Source organism: Spermophilus citellus (genome assembly GCF_964194105.1).
Source record: "Spermophilus citellus genome assembly, chromosome: 9".
Classification (NCBI taxonomy): domain Eukaryota; kingdom Metazoa; phylum Chordata; class Mammalia; order Rodentia; family Sciuridae; genus Spermophilus; species Spermophilus citellus.
The window spans coordinates 103,297,084-103,315,991 of record NC_138191.1 but is presented as its reverse complement, the minus strand read 5'-3'; the positions used below and the strand labels follow the sequence as shown (position 1 = coordinate 103,315,991).

Genomic DNA, 18,908 nt, shown 5'->3' with positions numbered 1-18,908 from the left:
AGGCTGGTTCTGAGATAGAGGACCTGGCAACTTATCCTCTCTGAGTTCAGTGTCTTCCTTGTAAGAAGGCTATTAATCCTTTTCCCAATTACTCTTGAGTGCAGCTCATTCTTTCAGTCTTTCAACAATTTCAAGAAAATTTCTCAGCCTCACTGTCTTGTGAGTAAATGAAGAAAATGACATCAGTATAGGAAAATGGGATAAAGCTATAGTGGAGCAATGAAATGTTCACCAGGTGAGGAAAACACTAAGAAGAACAGGGTGTCGGGAAAGGAATAGGAGACCACCTGAGGGTGGGTGGCCTCTGGAAGATCAGTCTCCAACACACCATGGAGAATTAGGGAAGGTTCACATCTTGGAGACCCTTACTCTCACTTCTCATAGTTCTCCAAGATCAAACCAAACCAAATGCAGGATTCAGAGAGTAACACACAAGATACTTCAGGAAGAATCTGGGGGAAGCTGGCTCTCCCCGCAGCTGCAAGGTTCCTTCTGGCCTGACCCCTTCACTCATCCACATGGTTTTTTCCACCACCTCCTTCATTGCCTGACATCATGACAGGTGATTCATTAATCAAGAAGGGGCAGAATTCTTCTCTTTGTCCTCTGATCCTGTGTCCTTTCAGAACCCAAGGGCAGAGGAGCATGTAACTATTTACACCACATTTCTCTCAACTTTTTCCTCATTCCTTTCAATTCTTATGTCTTCTTTAGAGTAGTGAGCACTCGGTGTTTAGGTTAATGATCAAATCTTTACTTGAGCATGGCCAGCATGAGCCCTCCTGTCCCACCTGATGCCAGAAGACTGCCATTCAGCCTGTTCAGGACACTCCCATCTCACTCTCCTTCCTTCATCCTTGGAGCAGGCATTTCATGTCCAGCCTGCCTTCTCTGGTTCCTCTTAGTGCAGGGCTGAATTTGTCCAGAGCAACCAGGAACCTGAGAGGAGGACCCTGGATGGTGGCCACCCCCCGCCCTCCCGGGGAGAAGCCCATTTAGAGAACAGAAGGTGGTGTCACACTACAAACAGACCTCAGTCTATGGTTTCCAGTCTATAGAATAGGATTGGTTTGGGGATGGCCACTCAGGGTGCAGGGCACCACCATGTGGCATTGCTGCTCAGTTCAGGGTCTATCTTGGTGATATTTAGAAGACCTGAACTTGAGGAGTAGTAACTCTTGGATAAAATGTAGGCCTGTTTTCTTACCCCAACAGATGTGAGCTTCTGTGTACTACAAGGGAATTCTAAGATCAGCTGCACAGAATCCATGGGCAGTTAAGGGGCATCAGGGGGTCCCATGAACAAGGCCTCCTGGAGTACGTGGGCATGCATCTGGCCAGGCAGATGTCATCTTCTCCTTCCTCAGTGTTGTAGGGACAAACAAAGCAGGGCACCAAAGGGCTGCAGCCAGGTTCGGAGGGCACAGCTTTTGCTGTAATCAATCAATCCCCTGAACCCCATGTTCAGGAAGTTTCAGAGTTTATATCCAGCATGTAAGGGGAGGGGCTCAGAAGTTCACAGTCTGCAGAAGTTCACATAAAAGCAGCTTTTTCTTTCATTGTTTTGGGCAAGTTAACCCTTCAAGGACAACACCTGAGAAGGGGAGAGCTTCATCTCCCCTTTCTTTCCTCCCCCTGCCAGCTATTACCATGGAGCCCAATTGTAACTTATCTTAAAAATGTAGACATCTCTGTGAAGCCCAGATCAAGGCCAGAGGCCTTGTTTGCACAGTTCTACAAAGTACTATACTGGATATGTTTGTGAAAAACTACTAAGGGGGTGTCTAGCACCTGGAGTGCTGGTATCTTCACGGCCAGTGGCCAAGTAAAACAGAGTGACACGAAAATAGGAAGTTTATCTACATTGGACTCTTTTGCAGAGACTCTTTTGCTGACAGTCCTAAAATCAGCCATGGTGAAGAGGGCTTTTCTGTGGAGAAAGGGGGGTGCCACTTCATCAGAAGTTACCTGCTTCTTCTTTTTTCCCATTCATCCATCTCTTTTCTCTCCATTTCCTTTCAAGGGAGGGCAGACACTTCATAAAAATTTGTGAACTTTATTGCAGGAGGGAGAGAAGAAAAGGTTTATATAATAGATTTTCAGGAGAGATATACATGGACAGATTGGGTGACAATCAGGAAGGAAGTGTGCTAGGATGAATAATGGCTCGTTTATGTACACATCCTCAACTCCCTGGGAGAACTATGATCATGTCTTAGCAACACAGTGGGCACATTGTTATCAAAAAGGTCCTTATGATAAAGATTTGATATGAAGACAGAAGTAGAGAGATTCAACGGTGTTGCAGGATTTGAATGTTGACCATGGGTCCTGAAGCCCAGCAATGCAGCTCCAGGTAATAGATGTGCTGTGGTACTCCAATGACCTTGGGTACACTGCAATGAATCCATGTTAGAACTCTGATCTTCAGAACCAAAAGGAACTAGATTTCTGTCATACATAGCCACTGAGGTTGTTGTCATTTTTATAGCAACAGTAGGAAACTCAGATGGACAGACAAACAGCACAAGGGAAAATGATTGGTAAAGGACAGACAGGGTGGTGGGCAGGCAGGTGACCAGGGGATAGAGATACAGGCAGGTGAGAGACAGATAGAAAAAGAAACAGGTAGGGAGCCTGGGGTTAGGTGAGAGACAGAGGGCCAACAAACAGGACAGGAGGCAGGAGAGTGGGCAGGTGGGAGAAGGGCAGATTAAAAGATTGAAAGCAGTTTGGGGACAATGGAAGGTATACAAGAACAGGTGACAGAAACACAAAATGTCAAGCAGCTGGCCTGCAGACATGTCCTCTCTTCCACCAGAATTATTGGAGCTTCCTGAGACGCAGGTGGATTCCATTCTTGGACTTCATCACAGGGAGTAACATGGGTACAGGGACCCTGGTGGGATCTGGTAGTAGCTCAAAACGAAGTAGAGTCAGGGCCACGGCCACTTTCAGCTCATTCATGGCAAATTGTTTCCCAATGCAGTTCCTGAACCAGGCAGGGACAAAGAAAGTGGTCTCAGGCCCCACTCTGAGCTGGGGAGGCCTTGAGCCCTGAGCTCCTGATAAGAACGAAGATTCAGAAACCTCCTTTAATTAGAGGTGGCATACAGCTCTGCTTCTAGCCTGGATTCACACTCTCCTGCCCTTTGTCAAGGCCCCTACTCGTTTATAGAAAGCTCTGACCCCACTTCTACATTCATAGACATGAAATCTCTGCTAAGGTAAGGTAAGGCTAGCACACTGAACAATCAACTCTAATAACATTTTCCATTTTAAGAATAAGTCATTGGCTAGTTGAGTCTCTCTACTGATGGTTTCAGGTTCATCCGTGTGGTTACCACTGGTCTGGGCTGCATGGGAATGTGTGGGCCACCCTCCCTGGGATCATATCTCTGGCGTCAAAGGATTCTGATGGCAGAATCAGATGTCAGTGTCATCTCCTGATTAGGACATTGTGCTGGGGATCTGTTTGCTCTGATTCCATCTGCCTCCCACCCAGTGGTCAGGCTCCAGCCTCCCCTCACACCCTTGGTCCACCAGCATCTCTAGACTTCTACTCCAGAAATATCCCTCTTGCCATCTTCAGTCTCTTCTTCCAGGCTTCACTGGTCTCCCTGACTGCCCTCCCTCCTTACTCCCATGCCCTCCACCAGTAAGGGCAGTATCCAAGGCCTCACCTCCCTGCTCACCCTCTGTGGGCTACTGCCTCACCCACCTCTCACTTGTCCAGCCCCACTTCCTGCTTCCGCTCATATTCTTGAGGTTGCTGAGGATGTCCTTCTTCTACTCTGCCTGAACATCCTCAAGGCTCAGGACAATGGCCAGATGACCCTTAACCCTCTGCTGGCTGTCCCTCTCTCTCCCAAGCTACCATCAGTGTTTTATTCAAGTAGCCACCACAACCAATGGCCTCCAACAGTGCCAGGGACAAAGAAACTTGCATCAATGTTCAATGAGTGATGAGAAAGTGAAAAAGTTATGGAAAGAGTGATATTTGTCTCAATTGTAGGTGTCTGATTCTGAAGAACAGCTCTCTGTTCTCACTGAACAGAGAGCAGACACTTGCCTCAGAGCACAGGACTTGGCACAGAGAAACACAATTTTTTAATACTTTCATATAACTTAGATTAGTTGAACTGTAAAAATGAAATGCATTTGGACACACAGTGAATTCCTACCTAGTAACTGAGCTACCTTATAGTCTCCTGTCCTCCAATGTCAGTGCCATAATTTGTAGCCAGTATCTAATAGGAAGTTATCAATTCCAGGATAAATTTTATCTAAGATATATGATTTTTCCATGGACAATTTTATTTTATGCCTGTTCTATGAAATTTGATCCAGCATTGTAAAATTCACAGATGTTTGACTCAGAAACATCTACCTACTAATCAATTTAGTAGGTTTATGGTAATGTGTATTTCACAGGCTGATTCCTGTAGCCTTGCCGGGCTTTCATAACAGCCCCTTTGGCATGGCCTGTCCAGCTCAACTGCAACTTCAGGTGTGTTTTTGAGTGTACGACAGTATGTGCTCTGGGTTGCCTGACTATATAGTGAGTTTTCTCTGAGGCATTTAGCTTCCTCATCCTATGCCATGGATTTTGGGTAGAGATCCCTCTCCAAATGTACAATTTTTCTGACTGGGAACATGAACACCCATTGTGAATATTAATATGAGACCAAAAATTGGAGGGCAGAAGCCAAAACTTCTTGAAATCGCACTCACTGGTGTCCACCCCTGTACAACAGGCTGCAAACTCTACATGGATGGCTTTACAGTAAGAACAACAAGGAGTAATTCTAAATATATGGGAATATTTCAGTGATACATCAAGTGCCCACTGAGGAATTAAGCAGAAAAGGTGATGAGTTCATAGAAAATGTGGAAGAAAGAGAAATCCACCTCTTAAGATACTTGAGAATTGAGGAAACCAAGCATGTGAAGTGTAAATTGTATATGCAAATCTAATTCTGAAAATTCATACTCCAAAATGAATAAAAAACACCAAGACACAATGAAACTTGTGGTCCAAACTTCTATTATTTTGGTGTTTAACTCACTAAATGGTTGGCCATTGGGTAGGGCGGTGGATCAAACTCTCCACAGTGTGTCCTGTCTTTGGGGCACAGGCACAAACACACAACAACTTCTACCCACAAAAGCCAACAAACAATGGCCTACATGAAGAAGCCTTAAAAAACACTAGGGAATCAAAATATTAGGTCTTGAACAGAGACTCCCCATTCTCCCCACCCCATTGGCACTCAGGGGACATCTCACCTTGATCCTCCTGAGAAGGGCAGGAAGGAGTGGCTGTGTCGAGAAGATCCAGGTGCAAATCGAGAAGGATCAAACACCTGCAGAGAGAGAAGCAGGAAACCAGGACAGGTTGGGATCAAGTCCCTGCTTTCCAATCATGGTGGGACATGATCCACAGATGTGGGAGCAAGAAGAGGGTTTGGTCATGACAAATCATCCCCTTCCCTCCCCACAAGGCCTCCTACCTCTGGGTTTGGCCACACCTTCGGATTGTGATGAAGGCCATAAATGGAGAGTGTGACCATGAAACCTGGGGGACAGTTAGGAGACAGATGACTAATTACCCTACTGGGCTAGAGCTCTGGTCTCTCAAACAGCAGAAAACATGCACACATTAAGTTGCATGGGTCCCGAAATCGTCACTTTGAGTAGAATGACTTTACAAAGCATCTCAGTGACAGTAAGGAAAGAAAACTGTGAGCCTAGGAATAAGAACAAGAAAATATTGGAGACTCACTGCTTACACCAAATGAAGTGACAACACACAGTCATCCAATACCTTCCATGAAACTGTAGAGAGTGGGCATGCTCTCAACCAACCCTCATGAGCACCCTTCAGAATACACTGGTCTACACCCGTTTTCATATGAGATCCTGGCGTCTCAGTGAGGTCATCTTTCCCATATTCACACAGCTGGCATGTGCCAGAGCAATGGTCAGACACTATGTTGGGTGAGCCAATGGGTGGCTTCCTAACAGGGCAGGAATATCAGCTTCTCCCTTCTATGATCCTGACCAATCCTTACATTCTAAGGACCACATTGACTTGTAACATGGGCTTTCATGATCTCTTTCATTTGCCTTGAGGCATATAAATATATCTTCTCAAATCTGTATGATACTTTCTCTACCTTGCTCTTCTCAAGTACTGATAATCACAAGGATAATATCTGGAGGCTGATATTAATCTAGAGGTTGACTTTTTTTATAGAAATTTTTCGGATTTCAAGCTCCAAATCCAGCATTTAATAAGACTCATCAAAATTTCAGAGTAACTATGCTTTCTATAGAGGAGGAAAGGGAGACTGAGAGAAGCTAATAAAAACTAAAAATCAGGTGGACCTCTCATCCATTGTTTCCTTAGAGAGTGAATAGGTGAGTATAGAAAGGTCATACCTTTGGGTAAGGAGCGTCCATCAGGGAAAGTGAGAGGTTTGCTGAGATCTCTGCTCACACCTGGTACTGGTGGATAGATCCTCAGGGCCTCCTTGATGCACATGGTGGTGTAGGGCATCCGGTCCATGTGGTCCCTGAGGTGAAGGCCATCCTGAGGGGCAGGCAGGGCCCAGGAAGAGCAGCACCTTGCCCCTACCAGAGGCAGGGCTCCCCCACCTCTTGAGCTCTCACTCACCAGGTGATGGAGGCTCCATCCCCCAGGAGGCTCTGGACCTCCTCCCTGCACCTCTGCTGATGCTCCGGGTGTGTGGCCAGAGCATAGAAGATCCAGGAGATAGCACTGGCCGTGGTGTCATGGCCCTCAAACATGAAGGTGTCCACCTCGGCACGCAGGTCCTCATCAGACAGGCTGCTCCCATTCTCCATCTGGGGAGGCCATGGATGAGAAGGCAGGGTTTGTTCCTCCCTCTCCTAGGCAAAGTCTCTGGTTTTTCCACCCACCACATACTCACTTTGGCACACAGAAGGATGTCCAAGAAATCCAAGTGCCTCTTCTTCCTGATCTTCTCCAGCTCTCCCTCATTCTGCAGCTGAGCCTTCCTCTGCCCGATCACTTGATCTGTCCCAGGATAGGAGTTACCAGGCAAATACACAGCTACCACAACCCCTAATAAGTCATTTTACCCCTATGACAATCTGGGTGTCCTATGGAGCTCAGAATGCACAGGTGAGTGGGTGTGTGGGAGTCTAGCACCATCTGATGTAGGCCAACCTCCCATGGGAGTCCCTGTTGATTGCTGGTGGGATAGGTCTCATTCAACACTGCTTAAGTGATAATACTGGCATTGTGCTGTACCTGACACACTAACATCTCAGCTCCTAACACTTGCAGTAGGATAGTGCCAACATGAGTGTGTCCTAGTTTCTTTCCATGGTTAGCAGGTGCCCTGCCTCTGTCTCATGGGCCATGGCCTTATCTCTTAGACTGAACCTGGTAAAGCAAAGTAGACAGGATTAGAGACAGAACCTGTGTGCTCATGGGCAAGCTGGCAGGCATGGTGGAACAAGCGGCCATCAGAGGTCAGTCTGTAGATGGTGTCGTTCTGGTGAAAGACATTCCTCGCACGAGAAAAAAACAGGTAGTTCAGATCCCCAATAGCCTGAACGTAGGACTTGGAATTCCTGATGGAGAGATTTCAGAACAGATTGGATTGTGGAGCCACATGACTGGAAGCAGTGTGGGTTCTATTGGGAGATTCCTTTAGTGCTGTGGACAGACAAGGTACACCTTGTATCTGTGTTACATCTCTTGTGAGCTTTGGGACTTTAGAAGATGGCATGATAACCAGACTTCTACCCCATGCAGGAATCAAGGACATATGGCTGGGGCATGTTTGGGTCTGGTCAGGGATCAGGGCTTGGCCTAGGACCAGGATAAGAATCTCCCATTTTATTTATGAGCATCCAAGATGCATCACTGTCTCTGGGGTAAATTTACACCAGTTAGTTAGAACAAGAGGTTAGTTTGGAACTGACCTCTCCAGCTGGATAATGCCCTGGTAGCTGAAGGCACACTTCATGATGGTGTCCAGGGTCATCAGGGAGACATGCTGAAAAATCTCTAGGGAGTCCTGTCCAATAAGCTGCTCCCATTTGTCCTGGGGAGGAAGAAGGTCATTACCCTATTCAGTTCCTCAGAAGGCCTGTGCTAACTAGGTTACCCTCTTTCCCTGCATCTCCAAGTATTCTTTCCTGAATCTTAGGGTCACATGAATTTTTGAAAACGAAAAATTCAAGCAAATATTTGTATTCTGCTGCCTCTTTCTCAGAAATTTTTATTACAAAATGAAACAAACATTTACATAATAGATTATTAAATTTCGAATTTTAGGCAATCACTTCTGACCATTCGAATGATGAAAGCCCCTGAGACACTCTTTAGGTTTCAAATTCATGACCTAAACTTAAAAACTAACAGAATACCAAATATGAGGACAAGGTAATGTTAAGCAAATTGAACTTCTGGGACTCACAAGCCACATTTTGAAAATAATTCTTTTCATTATCCTTCAAGAAAAGTTGCTGAAATCAGAGAAATGCAAATTAAAACCACGCTAAGATACCCTCTCACTCCAGTAAGAATGGCAGCCATTACGAAGTCAAACAACAAGTGCTGGCGAGGATGTGGGGAAAAGGGTACACTTATACATTGCTGGTGGGACTGCAAATTGGTGCAGCCAATCAGAAAAGCAGTATGGAGATTCCTTGGAAAGCTGGGAATGGAACCACCATTTGACCCTGCTATTCCCCTTCTCGGACTATTCCCCAAAGACCTAAAAAGAGCGTACTATAGGGATACAGCTACATCAATGTTCATAGCAGCACAATTCACAATGGCTAGACTATGGAACCAACCTAGATGCCCTTCAATAGATGAATAGATAAAAAATGTGGCATTTATACATAATGGAATATTACTCAGCATTAAAAAAATGACAAAATCATGGCATTTGCAGGGAAATGGATGGCATTAGAGCAGATTACGCTAAGTGAAGCCAGCCAATCCCTAAAAAACAAATGCCGAATGTCTTCTTTGATATAAGGAGGGCAACTCAAAACAGAACAGGGAGGAAGAGCATGAGAAGAAGATTACCTTTAAAAAGGGATGAAGGTGGTTAGGAAAGGAAGAGAGAAGGGAAATTTCATGGAAATGGAAGGAGACCCTCATTGTTATACAAAATTACATATAAGAGGATGTGAGGGGAAAGGGAAAAAAACAAGAGAGAGAAATGAATTACAGTAGATGGGGTAGAGAGAGAAGATGGGAGGGGAGGGGAGGGCAGGGGTATGGGAAGGGGATAGGAAAGGCAACAAAATACAACAGACACTAGTATGGCAGTATGTATAAATGTGGATGTGTAACCAATGTGAATCTGCAATCTGTATACAGGGTAAAAATGGGAGTTCATAACCCACTTGAATCAAATGTATGAAATATGATATGTCAGGAGCATTGTAATGTTTTGAACAACCAATAAAAAAAAAGAAAAGTTGCTGAGCACTGTCAGATCATTCATCTGAGTTCTGATGGATGTGATGGATGGGCAGGTTCACTGTGAGATGTGGACCTGGTGTCCATATCAATACATGGGTCACTCAAGTCCACATGGAAGCCCTCAACTCCACCCTGAGAGAATCCTACCCCAGGATTGGCAGTGCTAAGCTGGATCAACTCCTCCTGCAGTTCACTGTGCTGAAAACTTGGAAGTATGAGGAGGAGTCTATATCCACCATGATGCTGTCTGCCTTGGACCATAAGGAAGTGACTATATCCTGCTTTTGGGTCCACTCTGCTCCTTCAACTTTTGAAGAACTGACTCTCACAGTAATGGCCTGAGATTGTTGTTCCATGTGACTGTTTTTGATGGCTGTTAGGCTGTGGAATCTGAGTGTGGGCCTTGAGTGAGTTAATGGGAATGAAAGAGAGAGACTCACCAGCATCACTCTGACAGAGTCAGCTGTGATTCCCACATAGGGCTTCAGGATGTCATAGTGGAAGGCTGGGGTCAACATCCGGCGGTGCTGGAACCATGTCTCCCCATTCAACAGGAGCAAACCATACCCTGGGTCATATATGGTTGTGTGCATCAGTGAGTGGGCAATGAGAGATGGAGAGTGGGGACAATTTAAGATAGACAAATAGTGGAACTCTTGGGGAAGAGAACCCAGAGGGCAGAATTTCTTTGGACAAAGACAGTAATGACTGGCACTTTTCAGGAATATGAATTTCCCAGTTGGGCTGGTATATCTGATATGATTGTGACAGCTGCAAAGGAGATGTAGAAAGGATTTGTGGGCAGGAAAAAGAGGTACCCAAGTACATGTCAGGCTGAGACTGTTTGGAGGTACCTAGAAGGAGAGGTGGAAGGAGTGAGCCTCAGGAGGGCTCACAACAGCTTGCAGAAGGGGTGGGGTTCTGGATAGATTAAAAGAAATGAAGCTTCATTTAGGGACAATCACAGTAGTGGCTCATCAACTCTTGTTCTCTGTGAATCAGAGAGAGAGATTTTGCCAACCTTAATTTCAGAGTGCCCACTCTTAGATGTACATACCAATCCAGGGAGCCACAAGTCTGTATGTATTATGAGCTTTTGGATCTGAAAATTAAGTAATGGGATTAGTTACAAACAGCAAACAAATAATACAGACCCAGGGCAATTGTGATTGAGGCCATGGGTTGTCATAAGTGACTGATGACTATCAATTGGCATTTTGTCCCATGTCACCTCCCACTGCCTCCCATCCCATTTGGTCTCTGTTGAGACTGTAAAATGGCTCAGGAAGACAGGCTCCTTGGACCAGCAGTACTATAATAAGAAGCTGAAAAGTAATACGGGACATGTTCTCAATGCCACAGAATATGATTGAGCCTTGGGGTGTTTTAACAATGAGTGATGGCTTAGATAGCTTATTATCTAAACAGGGGGAAATTGGGGGTTTCAAACCAAGGTCACTTGGATATGAAGTTTGATTCTCAGATACAGTCAATATACCTAACAAATCACCTCAATAGATACAACTCATATAACTCACTGATTTTCTCAATTAGTTTTTTAAAAAGACAGGAAAAAGACAAAAAAAAATAGCCCACAAGCTATTTTAATGTCCACTATGAAGTAAATACTATTGCCCAAGTAGTAGGTGTATCCAGGGAAAGCAATAGGTAGATTATTCACATCTACTTATGAATTGCCAATTTGTCTGGACTTTCAGAGACCCAGGTATGATCTCAAAAGAGAAAAACTGAACCTGCTGAGAGGGGGTTCACTCTCACCTGACCTCCCCAGAATCGCCTTCATGTATTCAGGGTCATAGATGAGGACACGCACTTTGCTGCCCCACAGCCAGTGTGGGAAGGCACTTGGGAACTCATTAACCCACTTCAGAATGTATTGTAGCTCCTGGTCCTTCGGGATCTGATATCAGGGGAAAGACAATGCTTTAAAAATCATCTTTTATTTCTGGCTTAGGGACTGTAGTGAAGGGAAGCATAACCATCAGGACATATTTCTGGATCTTTCAGCAGAACTCAGGGTTTTGGAGCTGTTTCTGCTGACCTACGTGTGTTGCCCAAGCTGGATCCTGTGGCCCTGGAGAGTAGAGCTGTGTGCCTCAGCAGAGCTGTGGGGGTCAGAGCCTCAGATGTCTGTGTGGACATCCTCCACCTCCTCTTGAGTGTGTTCAGAGCACAATTCCTAGCAGAGCTTCTCTCCCTGCTGTCCCTATATCTTGCTCTGTGTGCTCCCTCAGGGCTGGAAGTGCAGGAAGTTGACCCCCTCCCTCCACTGCCCTCAGGCTCTTCCTTTCTCTCCTTCCTCTGACTCTACACAAGGTGCCAGGCTCTGCTCTGGGCACTGGGGTACAAGACAGTGTTAGTGTTCCCAAATCCCAAAGACCTCACATGCAAGGTGTGTTGAAGGAGAGATAAACAAATCTTGTTTGGAGGTTAACACTAAAACCAGTCACCCTCACCAGCAAAAAAAAAAAAGTGCTGCCATTCCTGTCTCCTATACCCATGACATACATTTGCCCCTCAAAACACACATTCTGGAAACATCCTCAGCTGGGGGCAAACCCATCCATTTGGTCCCCCCACCTGAGCAGAGGTAGCTGATTCCCTGTGTCCTGACATGTCCTGATATTCGTGCCCTTTGTTATCCCAGAATGATCTCCTCAGGATAGTGACTCCATCACACTGATATCTGTGTTTCAGAGCAAACTCAGGACCAGACAAAGAGTATCCTAGTCTGTGAGTGGGGCAGGAAAGCCTGAAGAAGGCTGGTTCTGAGATGGAGGATCTTTGAGGGGTCTAGGTGTGCTTGGCCTTGAGAAGAAAAGACTCAGGAAGAACAAACAACAGTCCTCTAAGGTGCCAGGCTGCAAGGACAGATGTCAGACATGCATGGTGATAGAGTGAGTGACAGAGGTGAGTAACAGCAGGACGGGCTTCTTTTAAAGGAGTGAGCTCCTGATGCTGGGATGGGCCAAGCCTGAGAGGTAATCCGGGTGTTCCTCAGATGCCTAGAGCATGCAACAGGCTTTGTCCTGCCTGCAACAGGCTTTGTCCTGTGGACTTCCTGGCCAGTCTTTGGGCTGAAGTCTCCCTTCCCTCCTACTCCCCTTCCCATTTCTTCCTACCTTGTGGCCAAAGAACCAGTGGGATGGTGGAGATGGAAACTGCTGAAGGGCTTTGAGCAGCCATTGCCTGCGCAGGAGGAACTGGGCTGCCTTGAACAGCAGCAGAAGCAAGCTGAGCAGCGAGGCCACTTGGAGGAGCCCAGAGATGCTGCCCGGGAATCTGGTGAGGCTCAGTGTAGAGATGCTCATGGTGCAGAAGCTTCTGTGTTACTCACTGTCCCCTTGTCACTGATAAAGTCTGGGAGGAACGTCCCACCCACTTGTGGTAGAGTGAACTGTGCAGGCAGGGCTTGATCTCAGTGTACAGAATTGATTAACCTGAAAGTTTCACCTTGGGAAACAGTGAGGTCAAAACCTTATCAGTGGACAGAGGCAATGGCCATGCACACACCCATTTCCCCTTCTCCATATTGATGACATATACTTGTTGGGCACCAACTAGGTGCTAGGCTGCAATGCTAGTTGCATTCCAGAGCTGCTTAAAGAACAGAACTGAACCCAGACTTTGAGAATTTCAGAGGTAACTAATCTAACATTTAGTAGGTGTGGCTGTGTTGTGCTGTTGCCATTATTTAATAATGAAAAGTTTTTTATTACAAAGAGATAAATGGAAGGCTTAGCACTGACCCCCATCACCTGCTTTGAATGCTCAGAGGAAAAGAGCCTTCAAAACAAATGATGGGGTTCAGTGCTAACACACTCATGGTGCAGAAACTTCTAGATCACTCACTGTCCCTCACAGTCACTAAGATACCCTGACCAGCCGTGCCTAAGTCTGGGATGATTGCTCCACCCACAGGTGGGAGGGAGCAGGGTGAGACAGAAATTGACCTGAGTCTAGAATTGATTAACCTGAAAGATCCACCTTGGGAAACAGTGAGGTCAAAGTCTTACCAGTTGATAGAGGCAAAGGCCATGCACAGACTCACTTTCCCTACTCCTTATTGCACACAAATATGTTTTGAGTACCAACTTTGAGCTAGGAAGTAGTTGGTGGGTCAAGCTATGTAAAGAACACACAGGAACTCACACTTGAAGAAATTCCTAGCCTAATCCATCAAACATTCAGTTTGATGAAAAATTATTATTCCAAAGACATAACGTGAGGTGTTCAGAGGAAAATGGTCAAAGAAAGTGGGTGGTGGGATTAGAATCCTTTCTTATTGGAAACCAAATCTGAGCCCAACTGTTCAACTCCAGTGTGTGTGTCCCAGCTGCTTCAGAAATATTCCCTGAGTCTCTCCATATCCACTGTATGGAGAGTGACCACGCTCTGAGTGGAGCACTGGAGTGGGACTCAGGAGAGTATCCTAGTCTGTGAGTGGGGCAGGAAAGACTGTAGAAGGCTGGTTCTGAGATGGAAGATCTGGCAACTTATCCTTTCTGAGCTCAGTGTTGCTGAGGGCCATTACCAAGTAGAAATGACGCATCAAAATTTCCTTGCTAGCGTACCCCATGTTAATGATTTCGCTGTTGACATTGCATGTAAGGTGACCTTGCTCAAAGACCAAGGCGGATCCGAGTTTAGAGCTGATCAGGTTTGAGGAAGTAGCCCGGTCCTTGGGTTAAGGGCGTTCCCAGTTTAAGACCTTGGTTTTTAGGGAAGTTCGATGTTGAGGATTATTGCTGCTGGAATTAGGGCGTTCCTGCTACCTGAGCTCCCATGGAGTTCTCGTGAGATTCAGAGAGCATTTTGGGAAGAAAGCCTCGTGGAGTAGGTGATTTGGGTGGCAGCAGAACTGGGATTGCCCCAGAACGTGTGTGGAGGCCGGTGTGAGTTCGGGAATAAAGAATTGCTGTTGGAATCTACAAAGCTGTGTGGTGGCTCGTGATTCTGTGCCCAGCCAAGACTGCGGCATTTGGTGGCCCGTACGGGGAACGTCTGAAACTTGGAGGTAAGTGAAATTCCTCGCCCCTGAGGGAAGGCGAGAGAATGGGTGACTATTTTAAAAAACAATGTGTTCTTGTTTTGATTTATTTCGTTTTTGTTTCAAGCTGCCTGTCCCTAGAAATTTCTCAGGCAAACTGGGAAAAATGGATGGCTCAAGGTTTGAAGTTTGTCAGCCCAGAGATAGAGAAAATTGATACAGCGAATTCTTATTCAGTTTTTGTTTCATTCAGTTGCGGTTTTGTTTTGTGTTATCTTATTGGGTTGCGTTATCTTTATAGAAGATTAGAAATTAGTAAAAAAGAAACTGAAAAGGTGTTAAGTAAATTGTTAGAGATTCAGACCATGGAGAAAGGCATTTTTGATCAAGCAAAAGAGAAGATCTCTCGAACTAGTCAGAGAGAAGAAGAAAATTTAAAGGAAAAGGGGTTATTAGGAAAAAGGCCACAACAAGAGGCTGTTACTAACTCCGTTTTATTACCAGAGGGTGTAATTCAACCAACAGCCCCACCGATGGAAACAGCTGAGTGGCCCTCAAACCCCGTAGTTGATAAGTGGGATCCTGAGACAGGACCTCAAAGATTAGCATGCCCTGTACTTGAACAGGTAGGAGGGCAGCGAATTCACCATGCTTTAGATTTTAAAACAGTGAAGCAGTTAAAGGAGGCTGTAACAACCTACGGTCCCCAAGCTCCCTTCATGGTAAGCATGGTCGAATCCATTACTAACTTGGACATGACGCCAGCAGATTGGGTTAGCATGTGTAAATCTGTGCTAAATGGAGGACAATATTTGTTATGGAAAGTTGCCAATGAGGAATTTTGCACGGAGACAGCTAGGCGAAATGCAGCAGCCGGTTACCTTCAAAGAAATCTAGATATGCTTTTAGGAAAAGGACCTTATGAGGGTCAACGGCAACAAATTGAATATGATCCTGCTATATATGCACAAATTGCTGCAGACGCACTTAGGGCATGGAAGACTTTACAAGGACATGGAGATTCACAAGGTCAGCTATCTAAGGTAATACAGAGACCTAATGAACCTTACGCTGACTTTGTAGATAGGCTTATTCAAACAGCCGCCAAAATTTTTGGGGATACAGATCAAGCAATGCCATTAATAAAACAACTTGCTTATGACCAAGCAAATTGTTGCTGCAGAGAGGTTATTAGACCATGGAGACATGAAGACTTAAATACATATATTAAACTATGTAGAGATATTAATGAACAAGGGCAAGTCTTGGCAGCTGCAGTACAACAGGCTTTAGATGCCAGGCCAGAAACATGCTATAATTGCGAACAAACAGGACATTTTAAAAGGAGTTGCCCTATAAGAGGAGGTTTCAACAAAACTAGAAATCAAAGGAATAGAATACCGGGTATTTGCCCACGATGCCATAGAGGGAGACATTGGGCTAATGAATGCTGTTCTCAAACCACCATAGAAGGTACTCCATTATCAAAAAACGGACAAGGATCAGGTATTTACCCACGATATCATGGAGAAAGGCATCAGGCTTCATTGCCAAAAAACGGACTGAGGGGCCCAATGCTCCGGGGCCCCAAACCACAAATATACGGGGCAGTGGAGGAACCCAGCAACACCATCAGGGTGGTGCCCAGGACACATTGTCCATTAAATCCCTCATCAGACAAACCCGAGGGAGCACAGGGTTGGACATCTGCGCCTCTGCCAGAGCAGTATTAACTCCAGAGATGGGAGTTCAAATCATTCCTACAGGAGTAAAAGGACCTCTTCCCCAAGGAACAATAGGCTTATTATTGGGACGTAGTTCATCTACATTAAAAGGACTTATGATAAGTCCTGGGGTAATTGATCCCAATTATGTAGGTGAAATAAAAATTATAGCTAGTTCTCCAGGAGGTATATCAGTATTTTCACCTGGAGATAGAATAGCACAATTGTTAATAATACCCAGCCTACATAATAAGTTCTCTAGTCATAATGTAGAAAGAGGTTCTAAGGGATTAGGCTCCACAGGTGTAGATTGGGCTATGTTGTCTTTAAATTTAGATTCTCGCCCGATGCTAAAACTAAATATTCAAGGTCACGAGTTTAATGGGCTACTGGACACAGGTGCTGACCTTAGCATCATATCTCGTCGAGAATGGCCAAAACATTGGCCATTACAACAAGCCACTCAAACGCTTCGAGGCCTAGGAGTGGTGACTAATCCCCATAGAAGTTCTATGGTATTAGATTGGAAGGATCCTGAAGGATGTGAAGGAACTATACAGCCATATGTTTTGGATCACCTTCCTATTAATTTATGGGGACGAGATGTCTGGATCAACTAGGTTTGATGTTAACAAATAACATCAATTCTAATGCGCCCACTACTAGGGCTAGACAAAGTGTTAAGAAAGAAAAAAGATTAGGAAAACAAGAACAAGGTATAGCAGCACCAGTCCAATTAGATCTAGGAACAGACAGACATGGGTCGGATTTTCAGAAAGGGCCACTGAGACAATCAAAATTACTTGGAAATCAGAAAGACCAGTGTGGGTTCCTCAGTGGCCCTTGACTAAAGAAAAGATACAAGTAGCCCATGATCTGGTCAAACAACAATTAGCGGAAGGACATTTACAACCTTCCATATCTCCCCATAATACTCCCATTTTTGTCATCAAAAAGAAATCGGGTAAATGGAGATTATTGCAAGATTTAAGAGCCATTAATAATGAGATGGTTATTATGGGACCTGATCAATCAGGGATTCCTCAATTGTCTGCTTTACCAAAAACGTGGCATGTCTTATCTATAGATATTAAAGATTGTTTTTTTTCGATTCCAATTCATCCCGAGGATAGTCCACGTTTTGCATTTACTATCCCTGCTTTAAATCATGAAGGTCCTGATGAGAGATATGAGTGGAAAGTACTCCCTCAAGGTATGGCTAACAGTTCAACTATGTGTCAAATCTATGTAAATAAAGCAATCCAGCCACTTAGAAATCAAAATCCTGAACTAAAAATATTTCACTATATGGATGATGTATTATTAGCACATAAAGATAAAAACATATTGCTGGAATGTTATGCTACACTTACAAACTTATTAAAAAATTATAATCTAGAGATAGGAATAGATAAAGTACAATTAAATTTTCCAATTAATTATTTAGGAGTTCTATTATCCTCAACCATGGTCCGTCCACCGAAAATTCAAATACGAGTAGATCAACTCAAATCACTCAACGATTTTCAAAAGTTATTGGGAGACATAAATTGGATAAGGCCTTATCTAGGCATACCAACAGGAGAGTTGGGACCTTTATTTGATATTCTAAAGGGTCCATCAGATCCAAATTCACCCCGAATGTTAACTCCTAAAGCTAGAAAGGCATTAAAAATTATTGAAACCTATATGGAAAATATGCATCTAGATAGAATTGATATAAGTTTGCCTTTATTATTTATTGTACTACCAACAAAAAATATTCCTACAGGAGTATTTTGGCAAGAAGGTCCATTATTGTGGATACATTTATCTTATTCTCCTAACACTATTCTTACTAGGTATCCTGAGGCTGTAGGACAATTAATACTCAAAGGAATAAAAGCAGCAAAGGGAGTGTTTGGAATTTCTCCCAATAAAATTATTACTCCATATACTATGGATCAAATTGATGAGTTAGCTAATGAGTTAAATACTTGGGCAATAATCATGTGTAAATCTAATGTTTCATTTGATAATCATTTGCCATCGAATCCTTTGTTGTCTTTTTGGTCTAAGCATCCTGTAGTTTTTCCTAAAATGACAAGGAAAACACCTATCATGAATGCTACAAATATATTCACTGATGGGTCTAATAATGGTACAGCAGCCGTAGTTACCCCTGATCAAACTTTTACATTTTTAGTACCCAAACAATCAGCTCAAAAGGTAGAGCTTAATGCAGTTTTACAAGCTTTTGTGATGTTCAAAGATTCTGTATTTAATTTATTTTCTGATAGTCAATATATAGTTAATGCTATTAATTCCCTTGAAGATGCTGGTAGGATTTCCCCTTCTTCTACTGTTTTTTCTTTGTTTTCCACTATACAAAGTCTAATCTGGGACAGAAAAGATCCATTCTTTATAGGACATATTAGGGCACATACAGGATTGCCTGGAGCCCTTAGTTTGGGCAATGATTTAGCAGATAAAACTACACATGACGTACATATTTTCTCTACATTAGAAGAAGCTACAAATTTTCTTTTTTTTTTTTTATTGGTTGTTCACAACATTACAAAGCTCTTGACATAACATACTTCATACATTGGACTGAAGTGGGTTATGAACTCCCAATTTTACCCCAAATGCAGATTGCAGAGTCACATCGGTTACACTTCCACAATTTTACATA

General features: G+C 44.1%; 1 protein-coding gene across 3 annotated transcripts; it reads right to left on the bottom strand.

Annotated features, from left to right (window-relative positions):
* Positions 1-2,823: 2,823 nt before the first annotated feature.
* Positions 2,824-12,831, bottom strand: LOC308656060 (cytochrome P450 4A11-like; the record flags this gene model as incomplete). 3 transcript variants are annotated; one of them, XM_081306685.1, is made up of 12 exons in its annotated part: positions 2,824-2,992; positions 5,290-5,366; positions 5,514-5,578; positions 6,445-6,578; positions 6,680-6,870; positions 6,957-7,063; positions 7,472-7,626; positions 7,981-8,102; positions 9,940-10,067; positions 10,557-10,601; positions 11,279-11,420; positions 12,643-12,831. In XM_081306685.1, the coding sequence occupies 12 exons, from the start codon at positions 12,829-12,831 to the stop codon at positions 2,824-2,826; spliced, it is 1,524 nt and encodes a 507-aa protein (XP_081162811.1). The 3 variants fall into 3 exon arrangements, with proteins under 3 accessions (XP_081162811.1, XP_081162812.1, XP_081162813.1); XM_081306686.1 differs by having other exon boundaries at positions 7,472-7,530; XM_081306687.1 differs by lacking the exons at positions 9,940-10,067; positions 10,557-10,601; positions 11,279-11,420.
* Between the last annotated feature and the right edge of the window lie 6,077 nt (positions 12,832-18,908).